Source organism: Anolis sagrei, chromosome X, assembly GCF_037176765.1.
Source record: "Anolis sagrei isolate rAnoSag1 chromosome X, rAnoSag1.mat, whole genome shotgun sequence".
NCBI lineage: Eukaryota > Metazoa > Chordata > Lepidosauria > Squamata > Dactyloidae > Anolis > Anolis sagrei.
Window position 1 is genome coordinate 92437518 of NC_090034.1, and position 21182 is coordinate 92458699.

The following is a 21182-nucleotide window of genomic DNA, read 5'->3' on the forward strand; positions in this document are numbered from 1 at the left end:
ATGTTTTATAGTTCATTGGTTTTAATCTATTATTATATGTTATTTTAGTATATTTTGTGAGGCATTGAATTTTGCCATTTACTTTGTTGTGGACCCCTTTGAGTCTCCCCAGGGGTTGAGAAAAGCGGTACATAAATGAAATAATAAATAAATAAATAAATAAACAAACAAATAATGCGGAGTAAACCAAGGAAAGCCCAGTGTACACAACATTAATTCGCTTTTACGGGAAGTATCATTTGGACACCTTCGGTAAAAGAGAGACAGGTCCCAGATTATCGGGGCTTGGCATCTGGGCCAGCTACAGATGTTTATTTCACCTACATTAAACAATACAAAAGCTAGCTTGAGGACGTTCAGGGTTATCGACAGCAATTGGACAAAACATGGAGTCATTTTAATCCACTCATCTTTTCCTCCCGGTTCATTGTTTCCTGCTCGGACCGCCTCCTTGCTCCCCATTGGCCGAGAGGCCGAAGTGGCGGTGGCTTTCCCATTGGCTGAGGCACACCTGAGCCAGCCGCACCTTCCCTCCAGCTGATTACTCCAACCAATCAGCGTGAAGCCAGCAAAGGGGGCAGGGGCGGGAAATTTGAATTTGACAGCTATGTTTCTCTATAAAATGTACTGTTCTGCCTTGCAAAACATGTCAGCTTTTGGCAAGGAATTGCAGCTTGACATCCATACCGGCTGGGACAAAATGAAGGCAACTCTGTGGCATTTTCTTCAACTTGGTGAGACTTTTATTGGAAAATCAGGGAAAACTCTATTGGGTGTTTCTTTTCTCACCAGGGCTGAAAGGACTCTGGGTCTGGCCGGTCTCTGCCTACTGGCAAAGACCCCTAAATTCTTGCTCGATATCATTATGACAAGGAAACCATCAGACACCATAGTTGGGAGGAAAAGTGTGTGTCCTTAATCGCTGTAGTGTGCCCTTCACAGCTTCGCTAAGAAGCATTAGGGCTTCAATAACAGGTGTATCTTTGCAGTCCTCTTTGGATAGCCAGTATGGATCAAAGTGCACATTGCAAATATATTTCCAACTATGGTAGGAGATGCTTTAGAACAGAAAAATGGCATGTGCAGGGCATCAATCCTTTTCTTCCACCCTTCTTCCGCCAGAATAAAATCCACTCCCTCTTCCCCAGAGTTATTGTTTGACCAGCAGAAACATGCATTCATGACGTGTAAGTGCATTCCAGTACAAACTGTGTACTCCAAGATTTTTATTAATAAGGCATCTATCTTGGCTACAGCAGAAATGGAAATAATCAAACTTTCCCTTGCCCTGCATCATGTTCCTATTCCCAGTTCCCCTCCAATGGTTAATATTTGCAAGAACTATAAAGTCAAAGAGCTCCATTCATATTTCCCCGTCCTAACATGTGCCTAGCTGAATTTGAAAACTAAAGTTCTCATATCTGGCCGAAGTACAAAAAAGGTCTTCCAGAGTTTAATAGCTAGCCTATAGTTTGCATTTATGGAACAGATTGGGGCTGTGTTTGGGAATAGTTTGGGAACTTTAGTAGGTACAAAATGCTGTGGCTAGACTGTTGGCCAGGGTTGGTTAGAGGGAGCATTAAACACTTTTGTTCAAACAAGAAAAGAAGTTATTGACGAAGGTTTTCATGACCTGAATCACTGGGTTGTTGTAGGTTTTTTGGGCTGTATGGCCGTGTCCTAGAAACATTCTCTCCTGATGTTTCTCAACCTCTAAGGATGCCTGCCACAGATGCAGGCAAAATGTCAGGAGAGAATGCTTCTAGAACATGGCCATACAGCCCAAAAAAATATACAACAACCCAAGAAAACAAGTTGTTGAAATATGCTACTTTACTGGCTGCTTCTCCATGTCTGTGCATGATTCAAAGTTTTGTTTATGGGCTATAAAGCTCTACATAGCTTAGGTCACAAGCCTGATGAGTCTTATGATCTTCAGGGGAGAGCTTTCTCTCTATCCCACCATCCTCTCAAGCTCCTTTGGTGAAGACCTAGGAGAGAGCCTTCTTGGCCGCTGCTGCTAGGCTATAGAGATCTCTCCCAAGAGAGGCTCAATTGGGCCCCTCTCTGCATTGCAGGCAAAGATTTTCCTTCAGCCTTCAATTGAATGAGAAAGAAAGTTGCGCTCTGAAAATATTATTTATAATATGGAGTAAATACTATAGTTTTAATTGTTCTAAATTCATAGATTAAAGTACTATTTAGATTGTTGAATGTTTTTCTAACTCGTTGTTGAAGGCTTTCGTGGCTGGGATCACTAGGTAGCTGTGAATTTTCCGGGTTGTATGTCCATGTTCCAGAAGCATTCTCTCCTGGAATTTTGCCCACATCTATGGCAGGTATCCTCAAAGGTTGAGGGGTCTGTTGGAAACTAGGCAAGCGAGGTTTATATATCTGTGGAATGTCCAGGGTGGGAGAAATAATTCTTGTCTGCTTGAGGTAAGTCTGAATGTTGCAACTAGCCACCATGATTAGCATTGAATGGCCTTGCAGCTTCAAAGAGTGAATGGTTGCTGCCTGGGGGAATCCTTTGTTGAGAGGTTTTAGCTGGCCAATTGATTCTCTTCTGGATTTCATCTGCTTTTTGAGTGTTTCTCTTCATTTACTATCCTGATTTTAGAGGGTTTTTTTTTAATACTGGTAGCCAGATTTTGTTCATTTTCATTTTTTCTTCCTTTCTGTTTAAATTGTTCACATGCTTGTGGATTTCAATGGCTTCTCTGTGTAGTCTGGCATGGTAGTTGTTAGAGTGGTCCAGCATGTCTGTGCTCTCAAATAATATGCTGTGTCCATGTTGGTTCATCAGGTGCTCTGCTGTGGCTGGCTTCTCTGGTTGAAGAAGTCTAACCTGTGTGTCACATACTGTTTTAACTATTTTGTCTTAACATTCATCACAAGCTGGTTTGGTTTGCATTTTGGGAGAAAGGTGGAATATAAATAAAATGCACATAGTGTCGAAAATAATGCTTTAAGGCAGAGGTGGGCAAAAAGTAGCCCTAGGCTGCATATGTCCCCAGTGCTATCTTTGCCTTCAGGGTATAGAGACGTGACAGCAATAACCACTATAATCTGCTAAGGCAGCAGTTCTCTTCTTTCTTAATGCTGCAACCATTTAATACAGTTCCTCATGTTGTGGTGACGCCCAACCATAAAATTATCTTCATTGCTACTTCATAACTGTAATTTTGCTACAGTTATGCATCTTAATGTAAATATCTGAAATGCAGGATGTCTTTTCATTCACTGGACCACATTTGGCACAAATACCCAATACACCTAAATTTGAATACTGGTGGGGTTGGGGGTGGGGGGATTGATTTTGTCATTTGAGAGTTGTAGTTAATGGAATTTATAGTTCACCTATAATCAAAGAGCATTCTGAACTCCCCCAACAACGGAATTGAACCAATCTTGGCACACAGAACTCCCATGACCAACAGAAAATACTGGAAGAGTTTGGTGGGCATTGACCTTGAGTTTGGGAGTTGTAGTTCACTTACATCCAGAGAGCACTGTGGACTCAAAAGATGATGGATCTGGACCAAACTTGGCACGAATACTCAGTATGCCCAAATATAAACACTGGTGGAGTATGGGGAAAATAGACCTTGAGATTTAGGAGTTGTAGTTGCTGGGATTTATAGTTCACCTACAATCAAAGAGCATAGAACCCCCATGACCAACAGAAAATACTGTTTTCTGGTGGTCTTTGGTGACCCATCTGACACCCCCCCCCCCCAATCTGGTCCCGACCCCCAGGTTGAGAAATGCAGTGCTAAGGGAATTTGGGATTTGGGGGCATCTTTGCTAGGGAAGGTAGAGAGGGGTGCAACCTTCCAAGGTCTCTGGGGGGCTGATATAGTTATCCTCTCTGGCTTTATGAAGATGTGATAAGTAAGTATTTTCTCCTTCTCTTTCTCCTTATACAAGTCATTAATTGAGATCAGCTCATATAAATCATTAAGTGGAACATTTTGGAGGGTACTGTGGGAAATGGCAGCATGTGCTTTTTGTACCTGGAGTGGCTGCCCTTTCTCTGCACATTGAGGGACAAAGGACTGAACCCTCCCAGCCACAAAGGGAAGCGGCCACTGACCCAAGGAGAACCTCTTTGCATTCCCAGGTGGCTGGGCAAAATGACAGACCATAAGGCTGTCTTTCTCCTGCTAAATGGCCACTCCATCAATTTGAATCACCCCATTCGTCAGTGAGGTCGCAACCTGGATAACCAAAGCCAGGAGGAAAAGGCAGGGCCCCTGCAGTACTTAAGCCTGATGGATAGGTAAATTGGCTGCCTTGTCTTTTTATGTCTGCTATAGACACAATACTAGCAAAGTATTTCATGGAACTACTATTTCATTTCCTCTCAGATGGTCCGGAGACTCCAACAATCACAATCTTGTCATCGGACCAGGATTCGGATGCTGGGAGTTTCGTTCTGGTGAATAGTACAGTGAACCTAACCTGCCTGGCACCATCTGAGCCTCAGGCAAAGATCTACTGGAATGTAGCAGATGCTGAAGATCTCAATGTGCCCTCCTTGCCAATTCTGCACCTGCCTCGAGTACAGCTGAATCAGGCTGGGCCATATTCGTGCTTGGCCATCAACCAGCGCACCCAAAAGCGTGTTCGGAGCACTGTCAACCTCAAAGTTGCCCGTTAGTTGACTTTGGCATGAACCTCTTTTCCCCAGTCTCAAGTGGAGGGCTTTGGACTAAGGAAAACCATAAATGCTTTCAGGGTTCTCCCAATGAATATATCACCTGGTAATGGTATTGAATTTCCATGTTAGAGATTCCACAAAGGCTATCCCGTTACATTATTGTTACATGGTTCCACTTGGTGGAATCCTGGAATTGACAGTTTAGGGAAGGGCATTTAGAATTTTCTGTCAGAGTACTCTCCTAGTGCCTCACCAAACTACAAATCCCAGGATTCTTTATGTTGGAACCATGGTAGTTAAAGTGGAATTAGCATTATTTATTTCTTTATTTACGATATTTATATTCCGCCCTTCTCACCCCGAAGATGACTTAAAGCGGATCACAGAACACATATACGACAAACATTCAATGCCGTTATACACTGACAAGACAGACAACTGTATATAGATCAGTGTTTCTCAACCTTCCTCATTCTGTGACCCCTTAATACAGTTCCTCTTGTTGTGGTGACCCTAACCATAAAATTATTTACGTTGCTACTTCATAGCTGTAATTTTGCTACTGTTATGAATTGCAGTATTAATATCTGATATGCAGGATATATTTTCATTCACTGGACTAAATTTGGCACAAATACCCGATACGCCTAAATTTAAATACTGGTGGGGTTGGGGAGGGGACTGATTTTGTCATTTGGGAGTTGTAGTTGCTGGGATTTATAGCTCACCTACAATCAGAGCATTCTGAACTCCACCAACAATGGAAATGAACCAAACTTGGTACACAGAACTCCCATGACCAACAGAAAATACTGGAAGGGTTTGGTGGGTATTGACCTTGAATTTTGGAGTTGTAGTTCACCTACATCCAGAGAGCACTGTGGACTCAAACAATGATGGATCTGGACCAAACTTGGCACGAATACTCAACATGCCAAAATGTGAACATTGGTGTAGTTTGGGAGAAATAGACCTTTACATTTGGGAGTTGTAGATGTTGGGATTTATAGTTCACCTACACTCAAAGAGCATTGTGAACCCCACCAATGATAGAATTGGGCCAAACCTCCCACACAGAGTCCCCATGACCAACAGAAAATACTGCGTTTTCTGGTGGTCTTTGGCGACCCCTCTGACACCCCCTCACAACCCCCCAGGGGTCCCAACCCCCAGGTTGAGAAACACTGATATAGATAGAGGTATATATAGGCTTTCCCATCTTCGGCATTTTGGAGGCTGTGCTTGGTTCTGGCCACGGTGTGTGTATATATGTGTGTCCATGCGTGCACGCTGTTGCTCCACTTTCTCTCCTAAGAGCTTTGTTTGTAAACTTGCTACTTGATCGAATTGCCATCATTCTTCTGGCATTTCCTTATGGGTGCCTGAAATACTTCCCCACTTAAACAGTACCTATTTATCAACTCACATTGCTGTTTTTGAAACTGCGAGATAGGCAGAAGCTGGGCTAAAGGCCAGGAGCTCACCCTGACCTGGGCTTCGAACTGTCAACCTTTCAGTTGGCAAGATTTACTGCAGCTGGCAGGCCTGTAGCCAGGATTTCGATGCGGGGGGGGGGGGGGGTGAGTCTGAGTGAAAGAGGGTCTACCCTAGCAAACCTTTTGTATCATTACCCCAATACCCCCATGCATATGGGATATATTGAGTATGGTGATCAGATCATGATATGAATAAACATAACAGTTTAAATAATGCACCAGTAAGGCCTTTTTGCAAACCATCATGAGAATTTCGGCTGCTGGCTACATGCCTGGTAGCTGGTGATTAACTTGCTGTGCTAAAGCCCGGCTCTTAAAATTCTGTAGTGTGAGTGGGCACCTAGGCCATCAAAATTCCATTTCCCAGAATCCCCTGGAGAGAATAATAATAATAATAATAATAATAATAATAATAATAATAATACACTTTATTTATATTCTGCTTTATCTTCCCAGGGGACTTAGACCCCTTCCATACAGCTGAATAAAATGCCACATTATCTGCTTTGAACTGGGATATATGGCAGTGTGGACTCCGATAACTCAGTTCAAAGTAGATATTGTGAGATATTCTGCCTTGATATTCTGAGTTATATATCTCTGTGGAAGGGCCCTCAGGGAGGATTACAGTTTTACATCTATAAGGCAAACATTCAATGCCTTTTTACACAGTAAGCAAGGACATGCAATACACAGACAGAGGTAAAGGCCATCCCCTTCCATTGCCAGCATCTGGAGGTGATGCTCAACTTGGCTATGGGGAGGTGCTCTTGTTCCATCTTGCCATGATGAGGAACCTGTTGTCCATAGACTTCTCCAATCATGTTGCCGGCATGTCTGCATGGGGCGCCCTTTCACGTCCCCACTGAGGCAGTACCTATTGATCTACTCACACTACAAACTTTCAAACTGCTATGTAGGCAGAAGCTAGGGTTGACAGTTAGCTCATCCCAACTTGTGGCTTCGAACTGCTAACTCTCCGGCCAGCAGATTTCCTGCAGCTAGAGGTTTAACCCTCTGTGTTACCATGGTCCCAATAGGAACAACTAGTCAATTTTCTGTGATATAGATATGTAAATTCTCTATCAGGTGGTGATTTTTTTCCACTCAAGGGTTACAATCCTTGTGGCCAAAATGGTTGAGGACCACAAACTGGCAGAGGTTCGTTCCAAAGCCCAAAGTATCCTGTCTCTTTCTATCATTCACATTTCTAGTCTCTTCCCTCTTCTCCCAGTGTGCTACTAGGTGAAAGATAGCTAAGTCTTTCCAGAGATCTGCTCCTATTGGTTGTAGAAACTTTGAAACTTACATTGAGGACTGCAGGTTCGTCAAAGACCAGAGATGGACAACTGCAGCAGGTTCAGGGGATGTTTAAAAAAGGAGGGGGGATCTAAAATGTTTAGATGCCCACTTTTTAATTGTTCCTTTATTCAACCCTCTCCCGTCCATCTGGAAGGACTGTGGACCAAAGAATCAACCCAAGCTTTAATCCAAATTTGCTCCATCTTTATAATACAAGTATATCTGCCTGAACCCTCTGTGTTTTTTACTCTGCCAAGGGTAATGGCAACAAGGAAGACAAAATGATGATATTACCCTGCTAATACGAATTCTCACCCAATATGAGGCTTTTCGTCACTCACCAATTTTCTATATGGTAGAAAACAAAACACTGAAAATTGTCCACACTTCTAGAAATCTTATATTTGCTGCGTCCACATTCCCTTGCTAATTTTGTCCATCTCTTTTCTTTGGATGCCTAAACCATATTTCAGAACTGATGATTGAAGTTACTGCTGTGTCAGGAGTATGGGGAGATTAGATTGTATAGCATCTGGTTGTAGTATCTTTTATTTGCTTTTTAAAAAGGAGTACAGACTGTATGATTTGGTCTCTTCTTTTGACCAAAAGAATATATCTTTTTCGTCAAAAGATATTCAACCGCTTGTGCTCCTATTTTTATCTGTTTTATACTAATATATGCAATGCTTTTGATACAAAATAAATAAATAAACTCATCTCTCTCTCTCTTTTTTTACTTTCCTTTTAGAACAACCCTCTGGGTTGCCCCGCTGCTCTGTGACTTCTGCTGACAATGGCACCGCTTTGCTTTTCACCTGTTCCTGGCCTGGGGGATTCCCTGCTCCCCATTTGAGATTTCAGGGCCTGCCTGGACCCAGCAAAGAGGCCAGTGATTCTATCTTGCAACAACTGCTAGCCTCTCCCTTCCCAGATGGGCTCAGTGGCAAGAATATCACCTGTTTGGGACATCACTTGACCAGAGAGGGCAACTGCAGCATGGTTCCAGGTAAGAGTCACACTCCCTCTGAAGGCACAGGTTCGCAGTCTGGGGGCAATACTGGACTCATTGCTGGCCTTCGCACAGTTAACATTTGTTGGGAGTAGTGGGGGTTGAGGTCCGGGACATCTGGGGGCTGGGGTTTGCCCATGCCTGCTTTAAAAAAACCTGCAGCCTTTTATTCATACCTGATTTGTATGAAGATCTGACATGGACTTTCAACTTACCTGTCTGAACGTATCTCCCTCTATGAGCCTAAAAGAGCTTTAAGAGCTGGGGAGGCCCTGCTCTCTGTTCCAACCTCTTCGCAAGTGTGATTGGTTGGGGTGAGAGACAGGGCTGGCAAAAGTATGATAGCTGGGACCCAACGCTACGCTAGTTGCGTAACGCGGCTCTGAATTAAGGAAGGGAAGAGGTACGCAAGACAGTGGAGCACGGGAGAGATGCAGCTTCGTCAGAGTCCTGGGAACATTGTTCACCAGAAAGGGGGAGAGGAAACATTTCTGCCCTGTTTACCATCTTCGTAAGCCGTTGTTTATCATTTAACAGTAAATAACTCTAACATTACTTCACTCGCCTTAAGCAGTATGCTTGGCTGTTTGTTGTTTCCCCCTTCTGCCCCCCCCCCCTTTCTGACCGTGTTGCGCACATCTTCCCTTCATTAATTCTGACCCGCATTGCACAACCAGTGTAGGGTCCCAGCTACTAGCGTAGGGTCCCAGCTATCATACTTTTGCCACAGGGCCTTCTCAGTGGTGGTCCCTCTGAGGCTGTGGAACTCCCTCTTGTGTGACATCAGACAGGTCTCATCCCTCCTGGTTTTTAGAAAGAGACTTAAGACATGGCTTTTTACACAGGCGTTTGGTGAATAGGAAACTACAGATTGAGGCTTTAACAGCTTGAATAATGGACTGGATTTTGGAAAACGATTTGGACATGAGTTCATGACTCAGTATTTTATATGTGGTTTTTAATCTGCTTGATAGATTGTTAAAAAATGTAATTGTTTGTATGCTTAGATTGTTTAAATTTTTATGGGAGGTGTTTTTTGTTTACCTGTGCGGCATTGAATTTTTGCCAAATTTGTAAGCCGCCTTGAGTCCCCTCTCGTGTCGAGAAAGGCGGGGTAGAAATGAAATAAATAAATTTGTGCACCAGCTACACCCGTGCCTTGGAATGCCTGACTTGGCTATGGTAGTCTATGCCTTAGTCACACCACATTTGGACTACTACAACACCCTCTATGTGGGGCTGCCTTTGAAGACAGTTCATAAGCTACAGCTAGTTCAGAGATCGGCAGCCAGGTTACTAACTGGGGCTCCATACAGGGAGAGAACAACTCCCATGTTACAGTAGCTCCACTGGCTACTGGTCCACATCTGAACTAAATACAAAGTGATGGTCATTACCTATAAAGCCCTAAATGGTTCGGGTCCAGGCTATTTGTCTAACCACATCTCCCAATATAGACCATCTTCTGCATTGCAGTCAGTGGAGGAGGCCCTGCTCTCGGTCCCACCCCCAGCACAGCCACGTTTGGTGGGAATGAGAGGAGGGGCTTCTCCGTGATTGCTCCCCAACTCTGGAACTCCCTTCCGAAAGAAATAAAAATGCCCCAACCCTCCTCTCCTTCAAAATTTTTTTGAAAACACACTTATGTACCTTATTATATGGAGAGGAGGAGGAGTAGCACTTAACACTTTATAGCTCCTACGGTTAGCACTTTATGACTGCTACGGCGTATCCTTAAATTATCGTTGACATTAGGTGTTTTTTAAATTCTCGTGGTTTATATGTTTCTGTGCAATTATGTTTTATTACTGTAAGTATGTTTTATTTATGTATTTGTATTTTTATTATGTTAACTTTAATTTTTTCTAGTAATAAGTTTATTAATGTTTATTTTTTATTTTTTTGATGGCTGTGTAAGTTTTTGCCTGGCATTTAATGTTTGTCTGTCTTATGTGTATGTATACCGCCGTGAGTCCCTACGGGAAGAGAGGGTGGTCTATAAAAAAGTATTATTATATAAATGCAAGGAAAAATAAAAACTCAACAATCCTAATGCATCAAAATACCCAAGGGAACATTGAACCAGGACTTGGGCCGATTGGAAGATTCCAGTCCCATCTTATTCCAAGAACGTTGGAAATTACTTAATGTGGAGCCATCCTGGCTTCTCCCTTTAAGCGGGAAGAAAAGGCTAGTGCCCAATTCTAACCCTCTAGAGCCTCTATAGCTTTGAGTTATGGTTGCTCTACACTAGGAGAAACTGGTATTTACACTGGTATTTAAAAAGTGTAGGGGTGATCCATCTGCATACTGACCTCAGTGGTCAGTACAGATGGGACCTCTGTTGTGATCCTGGAAAATGAATTTGGGACTGCAAAATCCATAATTCTGTAGGAACAATGGTTAATAGATATGCTATCTGTGGAATTTGGGAAGCTGTAGACCAACAAAGGAAGTTTTTCAAGCTCTTTGCATCTTTCTCTCTACCCTTTGAGTTGAAAAATGCAGAGACTAAAGATTAAAGGATGAGTTTTATCAGTGGCAAAGTTTATAGCAATATCTTTGCTGTTCCCCGAATTAACTGTGTTCACTTTGGCTGCAAGGAAGAGCAGAAGGCAGGGAAGTAGGAAATGGAGGTCAAATAATCTATTAGCAGCATACGAAGGGATGCCCAGTGAAGTGGGGATGTTCCCTTCCACCATGAAAGGGTATTCTTATGTATTTTATTTATATCCCAACATGTCTAGCAAAATAAGGCATTCAAAGAAGCTAAAAACAAAAACAAAATCTGAATCCAAATATTAAGAGAAAACCAATGACTTAAAAAGCATAAGAAATATAGAGCCTCCTTCAAGAGGGGCCAGGTTTATATGCTAAAGGCCTGGCTGAATTAAAAAAATGCCTTCGTTTGTGAATGAAGGATAGCAGCCTACCAACTCTCCTTTAGCAAGAAGCTGCAAAGTTTAGAAATGGCTCTGGTTCAAAGCAGTGGAGGAGAGAGGAGTGTTGGAGCTGAACCAGGGACAATCTATGAAATTCTTTGTCCATTTGCTGTCATGCCTTCTAAACATGTCTCCTAAGGATGATGTGAAGTCAGGATAAGATAATAGCTGTGTTTACTAGTCATGTGCATTCAGGCTTTACCTTCATCCGTTTCGTGTCCCAGCTTTTGGTGGGACCCCCAATCCGTTTTCTCTGAGCCTCCCGAAATCAGGAGTAAGCTACTCATTTTTTGTTTACGAGCCCGAAATATCCATTATCTTTGGCCCATTATTGGGGGGGGGGGGGTACACCCATAGACCCAAAGTGCCTGCAGCTGAGCGCTGAATAAGAAGTGCTCCTTGTTGCGCTAAGCGTATTTCAGTCAAGTCCAATGCAGAAGACACAATAACATTGCACCCAGGCAAGAGGAAAAAAAACCCAGAAAAACTTTACTCCTATCAGCAGATTTAAAACATAAACTTGCAATGTTACAAACAGTGCAACAAACTTACATAGTCTTTGTAAGCAATACAGAATAAGGCTTCTTCATCTCCATCCAAATGAGAGAGCAGTAGAAATGGTTGAGCAAACTCCCTGAGCAAAGGCTCCTCAGAGCAAAAGCTGAACTGTATTCTAAAAACCATACAGTTATATCACCAGGTGTGCTCCAAACTTACTAGTTGACCTACATTAGCAACTGCACATAATAATTAACAGCATAAGGTTTTTTTTAATACACACACACACACTTGATCCTGTTACGTCTTAGTGTAACACTCCTTACTCAGCGCTTGGCTGCTGGCCCTCTGAAGCCTGGGCACATAGCCCCAAAGCTTGCACCCATAAGCCCAAAGTTCTGGGGTGCCTGGAGCCAAGTGCCGAGTAAAGAGCACTTCTTACTCGGTGCTCGGCTGTAGGCCCTGCCAGGCCCAGGCAATTGATCCGAAAAGCAAGCTGGTACCCACTCCTGCTTGCCTTTCGTTTAGAGTCTATTTTCGTTCCAGGAGGGGCCTTCCTGTTTCGTGTCATCCGAATGGACAGAACGAAATGGAAACCCGAATCAAACAGATGGGACAAGTTTCAGGCCCATAACTGATGTTTACTCCTTTGCAATCTTTCAAGTAAAGAGAAGTTGCAACATGCTTCAATAAACCTTTGGGAACTGATTGCAACAGGCTTTAATGGTGTGCTGGCTTGTTCATTTTTTATGTTCTGTTTGTAATGTGTTGTTAAGCCATTTTAAATCTATAGATTGTTTAATTGCATTTTAAAATATCTTTTATAGGTTTTATTGATGCTTTTGTTTTCAATATTTTGTAAATTACCTGGGCTATAGCTGATGAGAACAATGGCACATTTATACTACTGTATAAAGAAAGTCAAGAGCTCAGGAATATTAGTTTGTGGACTACCACTTAACTCTTGTTGTCATCCAAACCACTTTGTAGTAACATATCTTCTCCCTATTCCCTTCTGATGGGGAGGAGAAAGGAGAAGTCAGGAACGTTAGACTTGGGCTGAGATTTATTCCATTTCAGAATCTGTCAATATTTGTTTTCACTACTAAAACTTGGTCTCCTTCCACAGAAACACCTTCGGGAGTCTTGCTCTCATTTCAAATAGACAGCAATGCTAATGGATCGGTTGCTGTGGAACTGCATTGCCAAGGCACCTTTAACCCAGTGGAGATTAAATGGTTTCGGGACCAGCAGCCGCTGCTTTCCACCAGTGATCGCTATCAGCTTAGCCCGGATAGGACACACTTCACCATCTGGAACTTCACAGCCCCAGAGGATTTAGGGGATTACAGGGTCATCTGTTCCAATCCATTGGGATCTCAACAGTCCAGTTTAACTGTCATTGGTAAGATCTTTGCAGTCTTGGATAACACAGAAGTTCAGATCCTATCCAAGTTTTAGAGGTCATTGAACTCCCAATGCCCATTCCTCACTGTCTGTAAATAGGAGTTGGAGCTTTGGTATATTTGGAGCTTGGAAGTAACTTTCCCAGCAAAATGTCTTCAGAAGCACTTTAACTATTCGCTGGGTTGGTCTCCCTTCATTTCTTTTAAAACCCTCCTACCAGATACATCCTACTTCTGTTCATGCCCAGCGTTTGTTTTTTAAAATTTTAAACAATTACATTTGGCCCGACCATTGGTTTTTTAAATCCTTGCATGTTATTGTTTATATGTGAGTTATATTAATTGTATTGTTTTATTTGCTTATTGGTTTTTGTTTTATTGATGTGTTGCCGGACTTGGCCTCATGTAAGCCGCTCCGAGTCCCCTTGAGGAGATGGTGGCGGGGTATAAATAAAGTATTATTATTATTATTATTATTATTATTATTATTTTCTTGTTTGAAAGATTGGACTCTTAATTCTTGCCCCCTCCCTCCTGGCCTTATTTATTTACTTACTACATTAATAGTCTTCAGAAAGAGAGTGAAAATGGGGCTTTGGGATCAAACCTTGGGAGAAGTACAAGAGAAAAATATGTAATATTTTTAATGACTATTAGAATGTCCCAGGATAACGATTGTGGATGGCATGGTTTTTATAATGGATGTAATGTTTTAAACTGTTTTAATGTGTATTAATTTTAATCTTAATTTAAATGTTTATTTTTATTGTATGTTGTTTAAAGCATTTAATAGTTACCTATGTGTAAGCTGCCTTGAGTCCCCTTCAGGGTTCAGAAGGGCAGGGCATAAATATGGTAAATAAATAAATAATAATAATTGTAGAACACATTTACCACTGTTACCTTCCAAGATTCAGAACGTTTCACTCATCCACTGATTTTTTGGGGGATTTTTAAAAGTTTTTTGAACTTTTATTTTTTATTTTAAAAAAACTACAAGCACTATCTCCTTGAATTTCTCTACAATGACACAACATAACCAGGGCATAATTTCCCCAAAGTTTCAGAAAGATTCGCGCATCTACTGAAACAGTGATCCCTTTGAATTTCTCTATAATGTATCTTATGGTTGGCTAGGATAGAGTGGAGAATAGTTTTTGAAAACTACTAAAGCTTTGGGACTATTTCCCCAGTCACCCCAGCAAATGCATATCAGATTAAATAACTAAGATAAATTTCCCACCCACAGAATGGTTTTGGGGGAAAAAAAATTCTGGTCCCAGCAGTCACTCCTTAGCAGAATCAATAAGAAATTAAATTACAGAAGTAAAATAAAATAAATATGGAAGTCTCCCAGAGGTCTGGATTCGTCCTAATAGCAGTCAATCACTCAGTCCTCCTAGCCACTCTCAATGTAGCCTACTGCGTGCCTAGCCTTTAAAGGGGCATAGCCGTGGCACTGCCTCCTCTCCCCCGCACTCAATCCTAATAGGTTGAGAGGCACCCGAAGTTTGGCTTTGCCTCTCAGTACAGTTTGCTTACTCTGGAAGTTAAAACTGCGCCATGGAGAGAGTTACGATGCTTATGCAATTTATGCAAAAGTACTGGGTGAAAGTTTTTGGCGTGGGCACCACCCACATTTATTAATATCAAGTTGTATATATGAATCTTATGAAATAGATCTGATATGTGATGCGCAAACGACTTTTTGCACAGCCCAATAACACACCCTTGGAGGGAGCCGTGGTGACGCAATGGGTTAAACCCTTGTGCTGGCTGAAGGTCGGCAGTTCGAATCCGTGAGATGGGGTGAGCTGCTGTCTGTCAGCTCCAGTTTCCCATCGGAGACATGCAAGAAGCCTCCCACAGAATGGTGACACACCTGGATGTCCCCTGGGCAATGTCTCCATAGACCAATTTTCTCACACCAGAAGCAACTTGCAGTTTCTGAAGTCGCTTCTGACACGATAAAAAAACAAAACCTTGGGGGTCTCTCATTCATAGTGTCACCATAATTTGAAGTTGACTTAATGGCAGGTTCTTCTCTCGTTCCTGCCCGCATCTCAAGTGCAACTTGCGGGGATGAGAGAGAGGGCTTTCTCTGTGGTGGCCCCCTGGCTCTGGAAATCACTCCCCAGCGATATTAGGCAAGCCCCCATGCTAGCAATCTTCAGGAGGAATTTGAAAACCTGGCTATTCCAATGTGCCTTCAGTGATTGAATGAAAGAAACTCCCTGGCCAAATTTTGCACTAAATGTCCTTAGAAGCACTTTATTTATGGTTTATGCAATTGAATCCTCCCTCATTCTCAGATCCTCATCCTGATAATTTATATTGCCCTATCTCCCAGTGTTTTTAAAATTTTAGCTTTGAATGTGGCCCTGCCCAGTGAAATTTTCTGTTTTTAATTGCTTGTTCTATATTGTCTGCATCGTTTATATTATTTCTTTGCATTTTATGTATTTTATTTCTGGTACTGTTATGTGGTTTTATTATAGTATATGTACTTTACTGATGGGTGTGGCCCCATGTAAACCACACCGAGTCCCCCTGGGGGAGATGGAGTGGGGTATAAATAAAGTATTATTATTATTATTATTATTATTATTATCATTATTATGGCAGTTGGCACCAACAAAGGCGTTCTTCTAGATTGGCGAACCTGTGTTTGCCTTCATCATCATTGCTTTCCTATAGTCCCCCAGAGAGAGAGCAAAAAAGGAGAAATTGAAAACCGCTTCTATAACTATCATCAGAAAATTCCGCACTAGGAACTGTGGTCCTTGATCTCTGATCCACGAATCTATTTTGACCCAAAGCTTATCTGTTTCCTTCTCTTGGCAGGTCCTTCCATCTCTAATTGGACTTTATCCCATGGACCTTATCCTGGTTCTGCTTACCTGAATTGGACAGTCCCTAAAAGATCAGTGGTTACTAGCTTTTGGATCCAGATGCATAGTGCTAAGCAAAGCCGTTCTGGGGAGGAATGGAAGACGGTGGAAGTCTTAGCTGCTACCAACAGATCTACTACTCTTTTGGGACTGCAGCCCCAAACGCCACATTCCTTCCAGATTGTGCCTTACTTGGGGTCCCAGGCTGGCAATGCATCTCATGTTCAAATTCTCCAGCCACCAGGTTTGTATTCCTGACTTTAGTAAACATGTAGTTCAAAGGGATTTCTGTTTTGTATAGCCTTGCAATTAGGATTAGTAACTTCCTGACTCATAACAAAATGTGCTAGCTTGCTAGTAACATATGCATGTGCTTATGTGTATATGTGCCTTTGACTTATGGTAACCCAGTGGGTTTTCATAGGCAACAATAACTCAGAGGTGGCTTTGCTATTTTCCCCCTCTGAAATATAGTCTGCAGCCGCTCGCATTCAGTGGCAGTCTCCCATCCAAGTACTAATCAAATATGACACTGCTTAGCTTCCAAGATCACATGGGATATAATGCCTTTAGGATATTTAGGGCACCCCATCATCATCATCATCACCATCATTATTTCTTACCTGCCTCTCTTTATGGATGGAGGTGGAAAACAACAACAAATTAAACACATAACAGTTTAACACAGTGTTTCTCAACCTGGATTTATATGATTTATATGAGCTGATCTCAATTAATGGCTTGTATAAGGAGAAAAAGGAGAAGATACTTATTTATCACATCTTCATAAAGCCAGAAAGGACAACTATATCAGCCCCCCCAGAGACCTTGGAGGGCTGCACCCCTCTCTATCTTCCCTAGCAAAGATTTATCGAAAAAATGCCCGGGGGGGGGGGGGGGTGAGGGGGTGAGGGGGGGGGGCAGATGGGTCATGAAAGACCACCAGAAAACATAATATTTTCTGTTGGTCATGGGGGTTCTATGTGGGAAGCTTGGCCCACTTCTATCGTTGGTGGGGTTCAGAATGCTCTTTGATTGTAGGTGAACTATAAATCCCAGCAACTACAACTCCCAAATCTCAAGGTCTATTTTCCCCAAACTCCATCAGTGTTCACATTTGGGCATATTAAGTATTGCAGTTTGGTTTAGCTCCATCATTGTTTGAGGCCCCTTCCACAGAGCTCAATAAAATACCACATTATCTGTTTTGAACTGGAATATATGGCGGTGTGGACTCAGATAACCCAGTTGAAAGAAGATATTGTGGGATTTTCTGCCTTGATATTCTGGGTTATATGGCTGTGTGGAAGGGCTCTGAGTCAACAGTGCTCTCTGGATGTAGGTGAACTACAACTCCAAAACCTAAGGTCAATGCCCACCAAACCCTTCCAGTGTTTTCTGTTGGTCAAGGGAGTTCTGTGTGCCAAGTTTGGTTCAATTCCATCGTTGGTGGAGTTAAGAATGCTCTTTGATTGTAGGTTAACTATAAATGACAGCAATTACAACTCCCAAATGACAAAATCAAACCCACCAGTATTCAAATTTGGGCATATTGGGTATTTGTGCCAAATTTGGTCCAGTGGATGAAAATACATCCTGCATATCAGATGTATACATTACAATTCACAACAGTAGCAAAATTAGTTATGAAGTAGCAACAAAATAATTTTATGGTTGGGGTCAGCACAACATGAGGAACTGTATTAAGGGGTCGCGGCATTAGGAAAGTTGAGAACCACTGGTTTAACATTCCCAACAAAGGATTCCCCCAGGTAGCAACCAGCCAGGGTTTGAAGCTGCAGTGCCATTAAATGCTAATCAAGGTGGCCAATTGCAACAGTTGCACTTGCCTCAAGCAGACAAGAGTTCTTTCTCCAACTCTGGACTTTCCACAGATATATAAACCTCGCTTGCCTAGTTTCCAATAGACCTCATAACCTCTGAGGGTGCCTGCCATAGATGTGGGTGAAACATCAGGAGAGAATGGTCTGGAACATGGCCACAGAGCCCGGAAAACTCACAGCAACCCAGTTTTAAAAGCATATGTATAAAACCTATGCATATAAAAACTTCAATGCAGACTTTGGAATCCAAATGTTAGACATCATCTGAATAAGCCACCCAGAAGAGGCATATCTTGAAAACTGTATCCAGTTATTAAATCTCTTCCAGCAGGTCATTCCACAGTCCAAAAGTGGCTGAAGAAAATGTCCTTTAGGTCAGTAAAACGAATTGCACAAAAATAAATTTAGATCCAGGGAAGTATTGTCTAGATCCAGGGAAGTCATGCTACCCCTCTATTCTGACTTGGTTAGACCACATCTGGAATACTGTGTCCAATTCTGGGCACTACAATTGAAGGGAGATGTTGACAAGCTGGAATATGTCCAGAGGAGGGTGACTAAAATGATCAAGAGTCTGGAGAGCAAGCCCCATGAGGAGCGGCTTAAAGAGTTGGGCATGTTAAGCCTGAGAAAGAGAAGGCTGAGAGGAGACATGATAGCCATGTATAAATATGTGAGAGGAAGTCATAGGGAGGAGAGAGCAAGCTTTTTTTCTGCTGTCCTGGAGACTAGGACGCGGAACAATGGCTTCAAACTACAAAAAAGGTGATTCCATCTGAACATTAGGAAGAACTTCCTGACTGTGAGAGCTGTTCAGCAGTGGAACTCTCTACCCTGGAGTGTGGTGGAGGCTCCTTCTTTGGAGGCTTTTAAACAGAGATTGAATGGCCATCTGTCAAGGGTGCTTTGAATGCGATTTTCCTGCTTCTTGGCAGGGGGTTGGACTGGATGGCCCTTGAGGTCTCTTCCAACACTATGATTCTATGACTTAAAGACACAGTAGCCCATCAAAATACTTGACCACTGGTCAGGCTATTTGCAGTTTCTGGGAGCTGATTGATCAACATCTAAGGACTCATTGTACTATTTCATTCAGATTTAAGAGTTTAAAAGGTGTTGAAAAGTGTGCAGTACGCCCTTTTGTTCCAATGAGTATTGCATGGCATTAATTTCAATGTGTAACAAAACCATTCAAATATTTACTGAGTGCTATATATGGCTAACAAGGTGAGAGAACAGGGGCTAAAGGGATGTAAATATCTAGCTGCATGGGGCAGAAATGGTAAGCGAGCATACAACGTTAGTGTGCCTAACATCCAGAGCTTGAAAATAATTTGCCGCTCCTAATTATATTTTTAATAGCAATAGTTTGAAAGTCTTTATTTGAATTATTATATCAAAACAATGGTATAACGGCTTGAGTAACAATTAATGCTTCGTGTTGCTTTAATTTGTTACTGGGTGGTGGTGGTAATTTTTTTTATTTTTTGGTCGAGGGTGGCCTATTGTGAACATTCCCAGCAATTTTAATTGTTTTTCTATAATTAAAATTAGCATGTTGCTAATCCATTACTAATTATTATCACCATGAATTAATTTTATAATTGTCACGAAACCAAGTAAAAAATTAATTTCTGAATTAATGGGAATGGATTAATTTTAAGACTAACACTGCTAGATTCAGTGAACATGCCTGCGTCAGGAACATGACATACAGGCTAAGGTGAGAGCCATATTTTTAAAATATGTATGATTTCTGGTGAGAATGGAGTTTGTAATAGCCGAAGTAATTTACTGAGATGTTTATTTCACAGCCTGAAAGGGGAGAAAAATCATCTAATTTGCAAAAACTTCCCAGTTTGGTCACTTGAAGGGAGTGTTTATTCACTGCAGGTGACCACAGGAGAGTCTATAACAAGTCTGATTGAGGAAAAGGAGCAGAGAAGCCAGGTTTTAGGGGACTGGAATGCGCAGAAAGGCAGTGAAAGCATTTTGAATGGCTTAACATAATTTAACACCTGTGCTAAGCATTCACACCTACTGCTTTAAAAAAGCACTTCAGCGCCATTTAAAATGCTTTACCGCCGTTGTTAAAAATAAAGATCTCTAGCATAAAGCAGAATAAAGTAGAACTTCAACCAATATTCTCCTGTTTTAATTTTGTGGTCAAAATTATTACTATCAGAGGATCAGAGATATTTCCTGCTGAAGCCTCTAAAACTATGTGAATATTTGCCTTTTTCCCAATTCCATTTGCAGCCATTGCGACTCCTCTTTCCACCTCGGTGCTGTATTTTCTCTCTATATAACTCAGTGTTCTTCCTGGGAGAGTTTATAGGGATGATCGCAGGCCATATTCTATACAATAAGGTTTATATTAGAGCTTGGGAAGTTACTTTTGAACACAATAGTCATGCTGGCTAGAATATAGCCAGTCATAATGTAACGGACAAGTGACTAAATGGAGATTCTGTTAGAAATCAGTTGATGAGTGTGTTAACTGAAAATGCAAAGCATGAAGCTGATTGGTTAGACCAGGGGTGCTCAAACTAAGGTCCGAAGGCCAAATACGGCCCTCCAAGGTCATTTACTCAGCCCTCGCTCAGGGTCTACCTAAGTCTGAAGCTACTTGAAACCACACAACAACAACAACAATCCTGTCTCATAAGAAAAAAGCAGGCCCACACTTCCCATTGAAATGCTAATACATTTATATTTGTTAATTGTTGTATTGTTTTTAAGTCTTTTTTTTACACTGCAAATAAGATATGTGCAGTGTGCATAGGAATTCATTCATGTTTTTTTTTTCCAAATTATAATCTGGCCCTCCAACAGTTTGAGGGATTGTGGCCTGGCCCTCAGTTTAAGAAGTTTGAGGACCCCTGGGTTAGACCATGCCTGGGGAGCTAGCTGAGCCTGGGAATTATGGCAACAGTTACATATTTTAGGGTTGAGCTGTGCAGGACCTTAGATAGAGAGACAGTTCTTGCTTCTTGAGCTGCTGGAAGGAGATCTTCCACATGGACACCGAATGATCATTTGAATCTCTTTCAAAAGAATATTGTGTGAGTCAGTGCAACTGATCACATGATTGTGCAGTATTCCCTCACTTATCATGGGTGATCTGTTTC

The 21182-nt window shown here is 41.9% G+C and overlaps 1 protein-coding gene across 1 annotated transcript in view; it reads left to right on the plus strand.

The window, feature by feature from the left end:
* LOC137094853 (V-set and immunoglobulin domain-containing protein 10-like) overlaps window positions 1-21182 on the plus strand; it is a 35836-nt gene that overhangs the window by 5789 nt on the left and 8865 nt on the right. Inside the window, exons 3-6 of the mRNA XM_067460771.1 lie at window positions 4371-4658; window positions 8210-8467; window positions 13040-13315; window positions 16161-16451. Coding sequence (XP_067316872.1) covers window positions 4371-4658; window positions 8210-8467; window positions 13040-13315; window positions 16161-16451 — 1113 coding nt within the window. The remainder of the gene's footprint in view (window positions 1-4370; window positions 4659-8209; window positions 8468-13039; window positions 13316-16160; window positions 16452-21182) is intronic.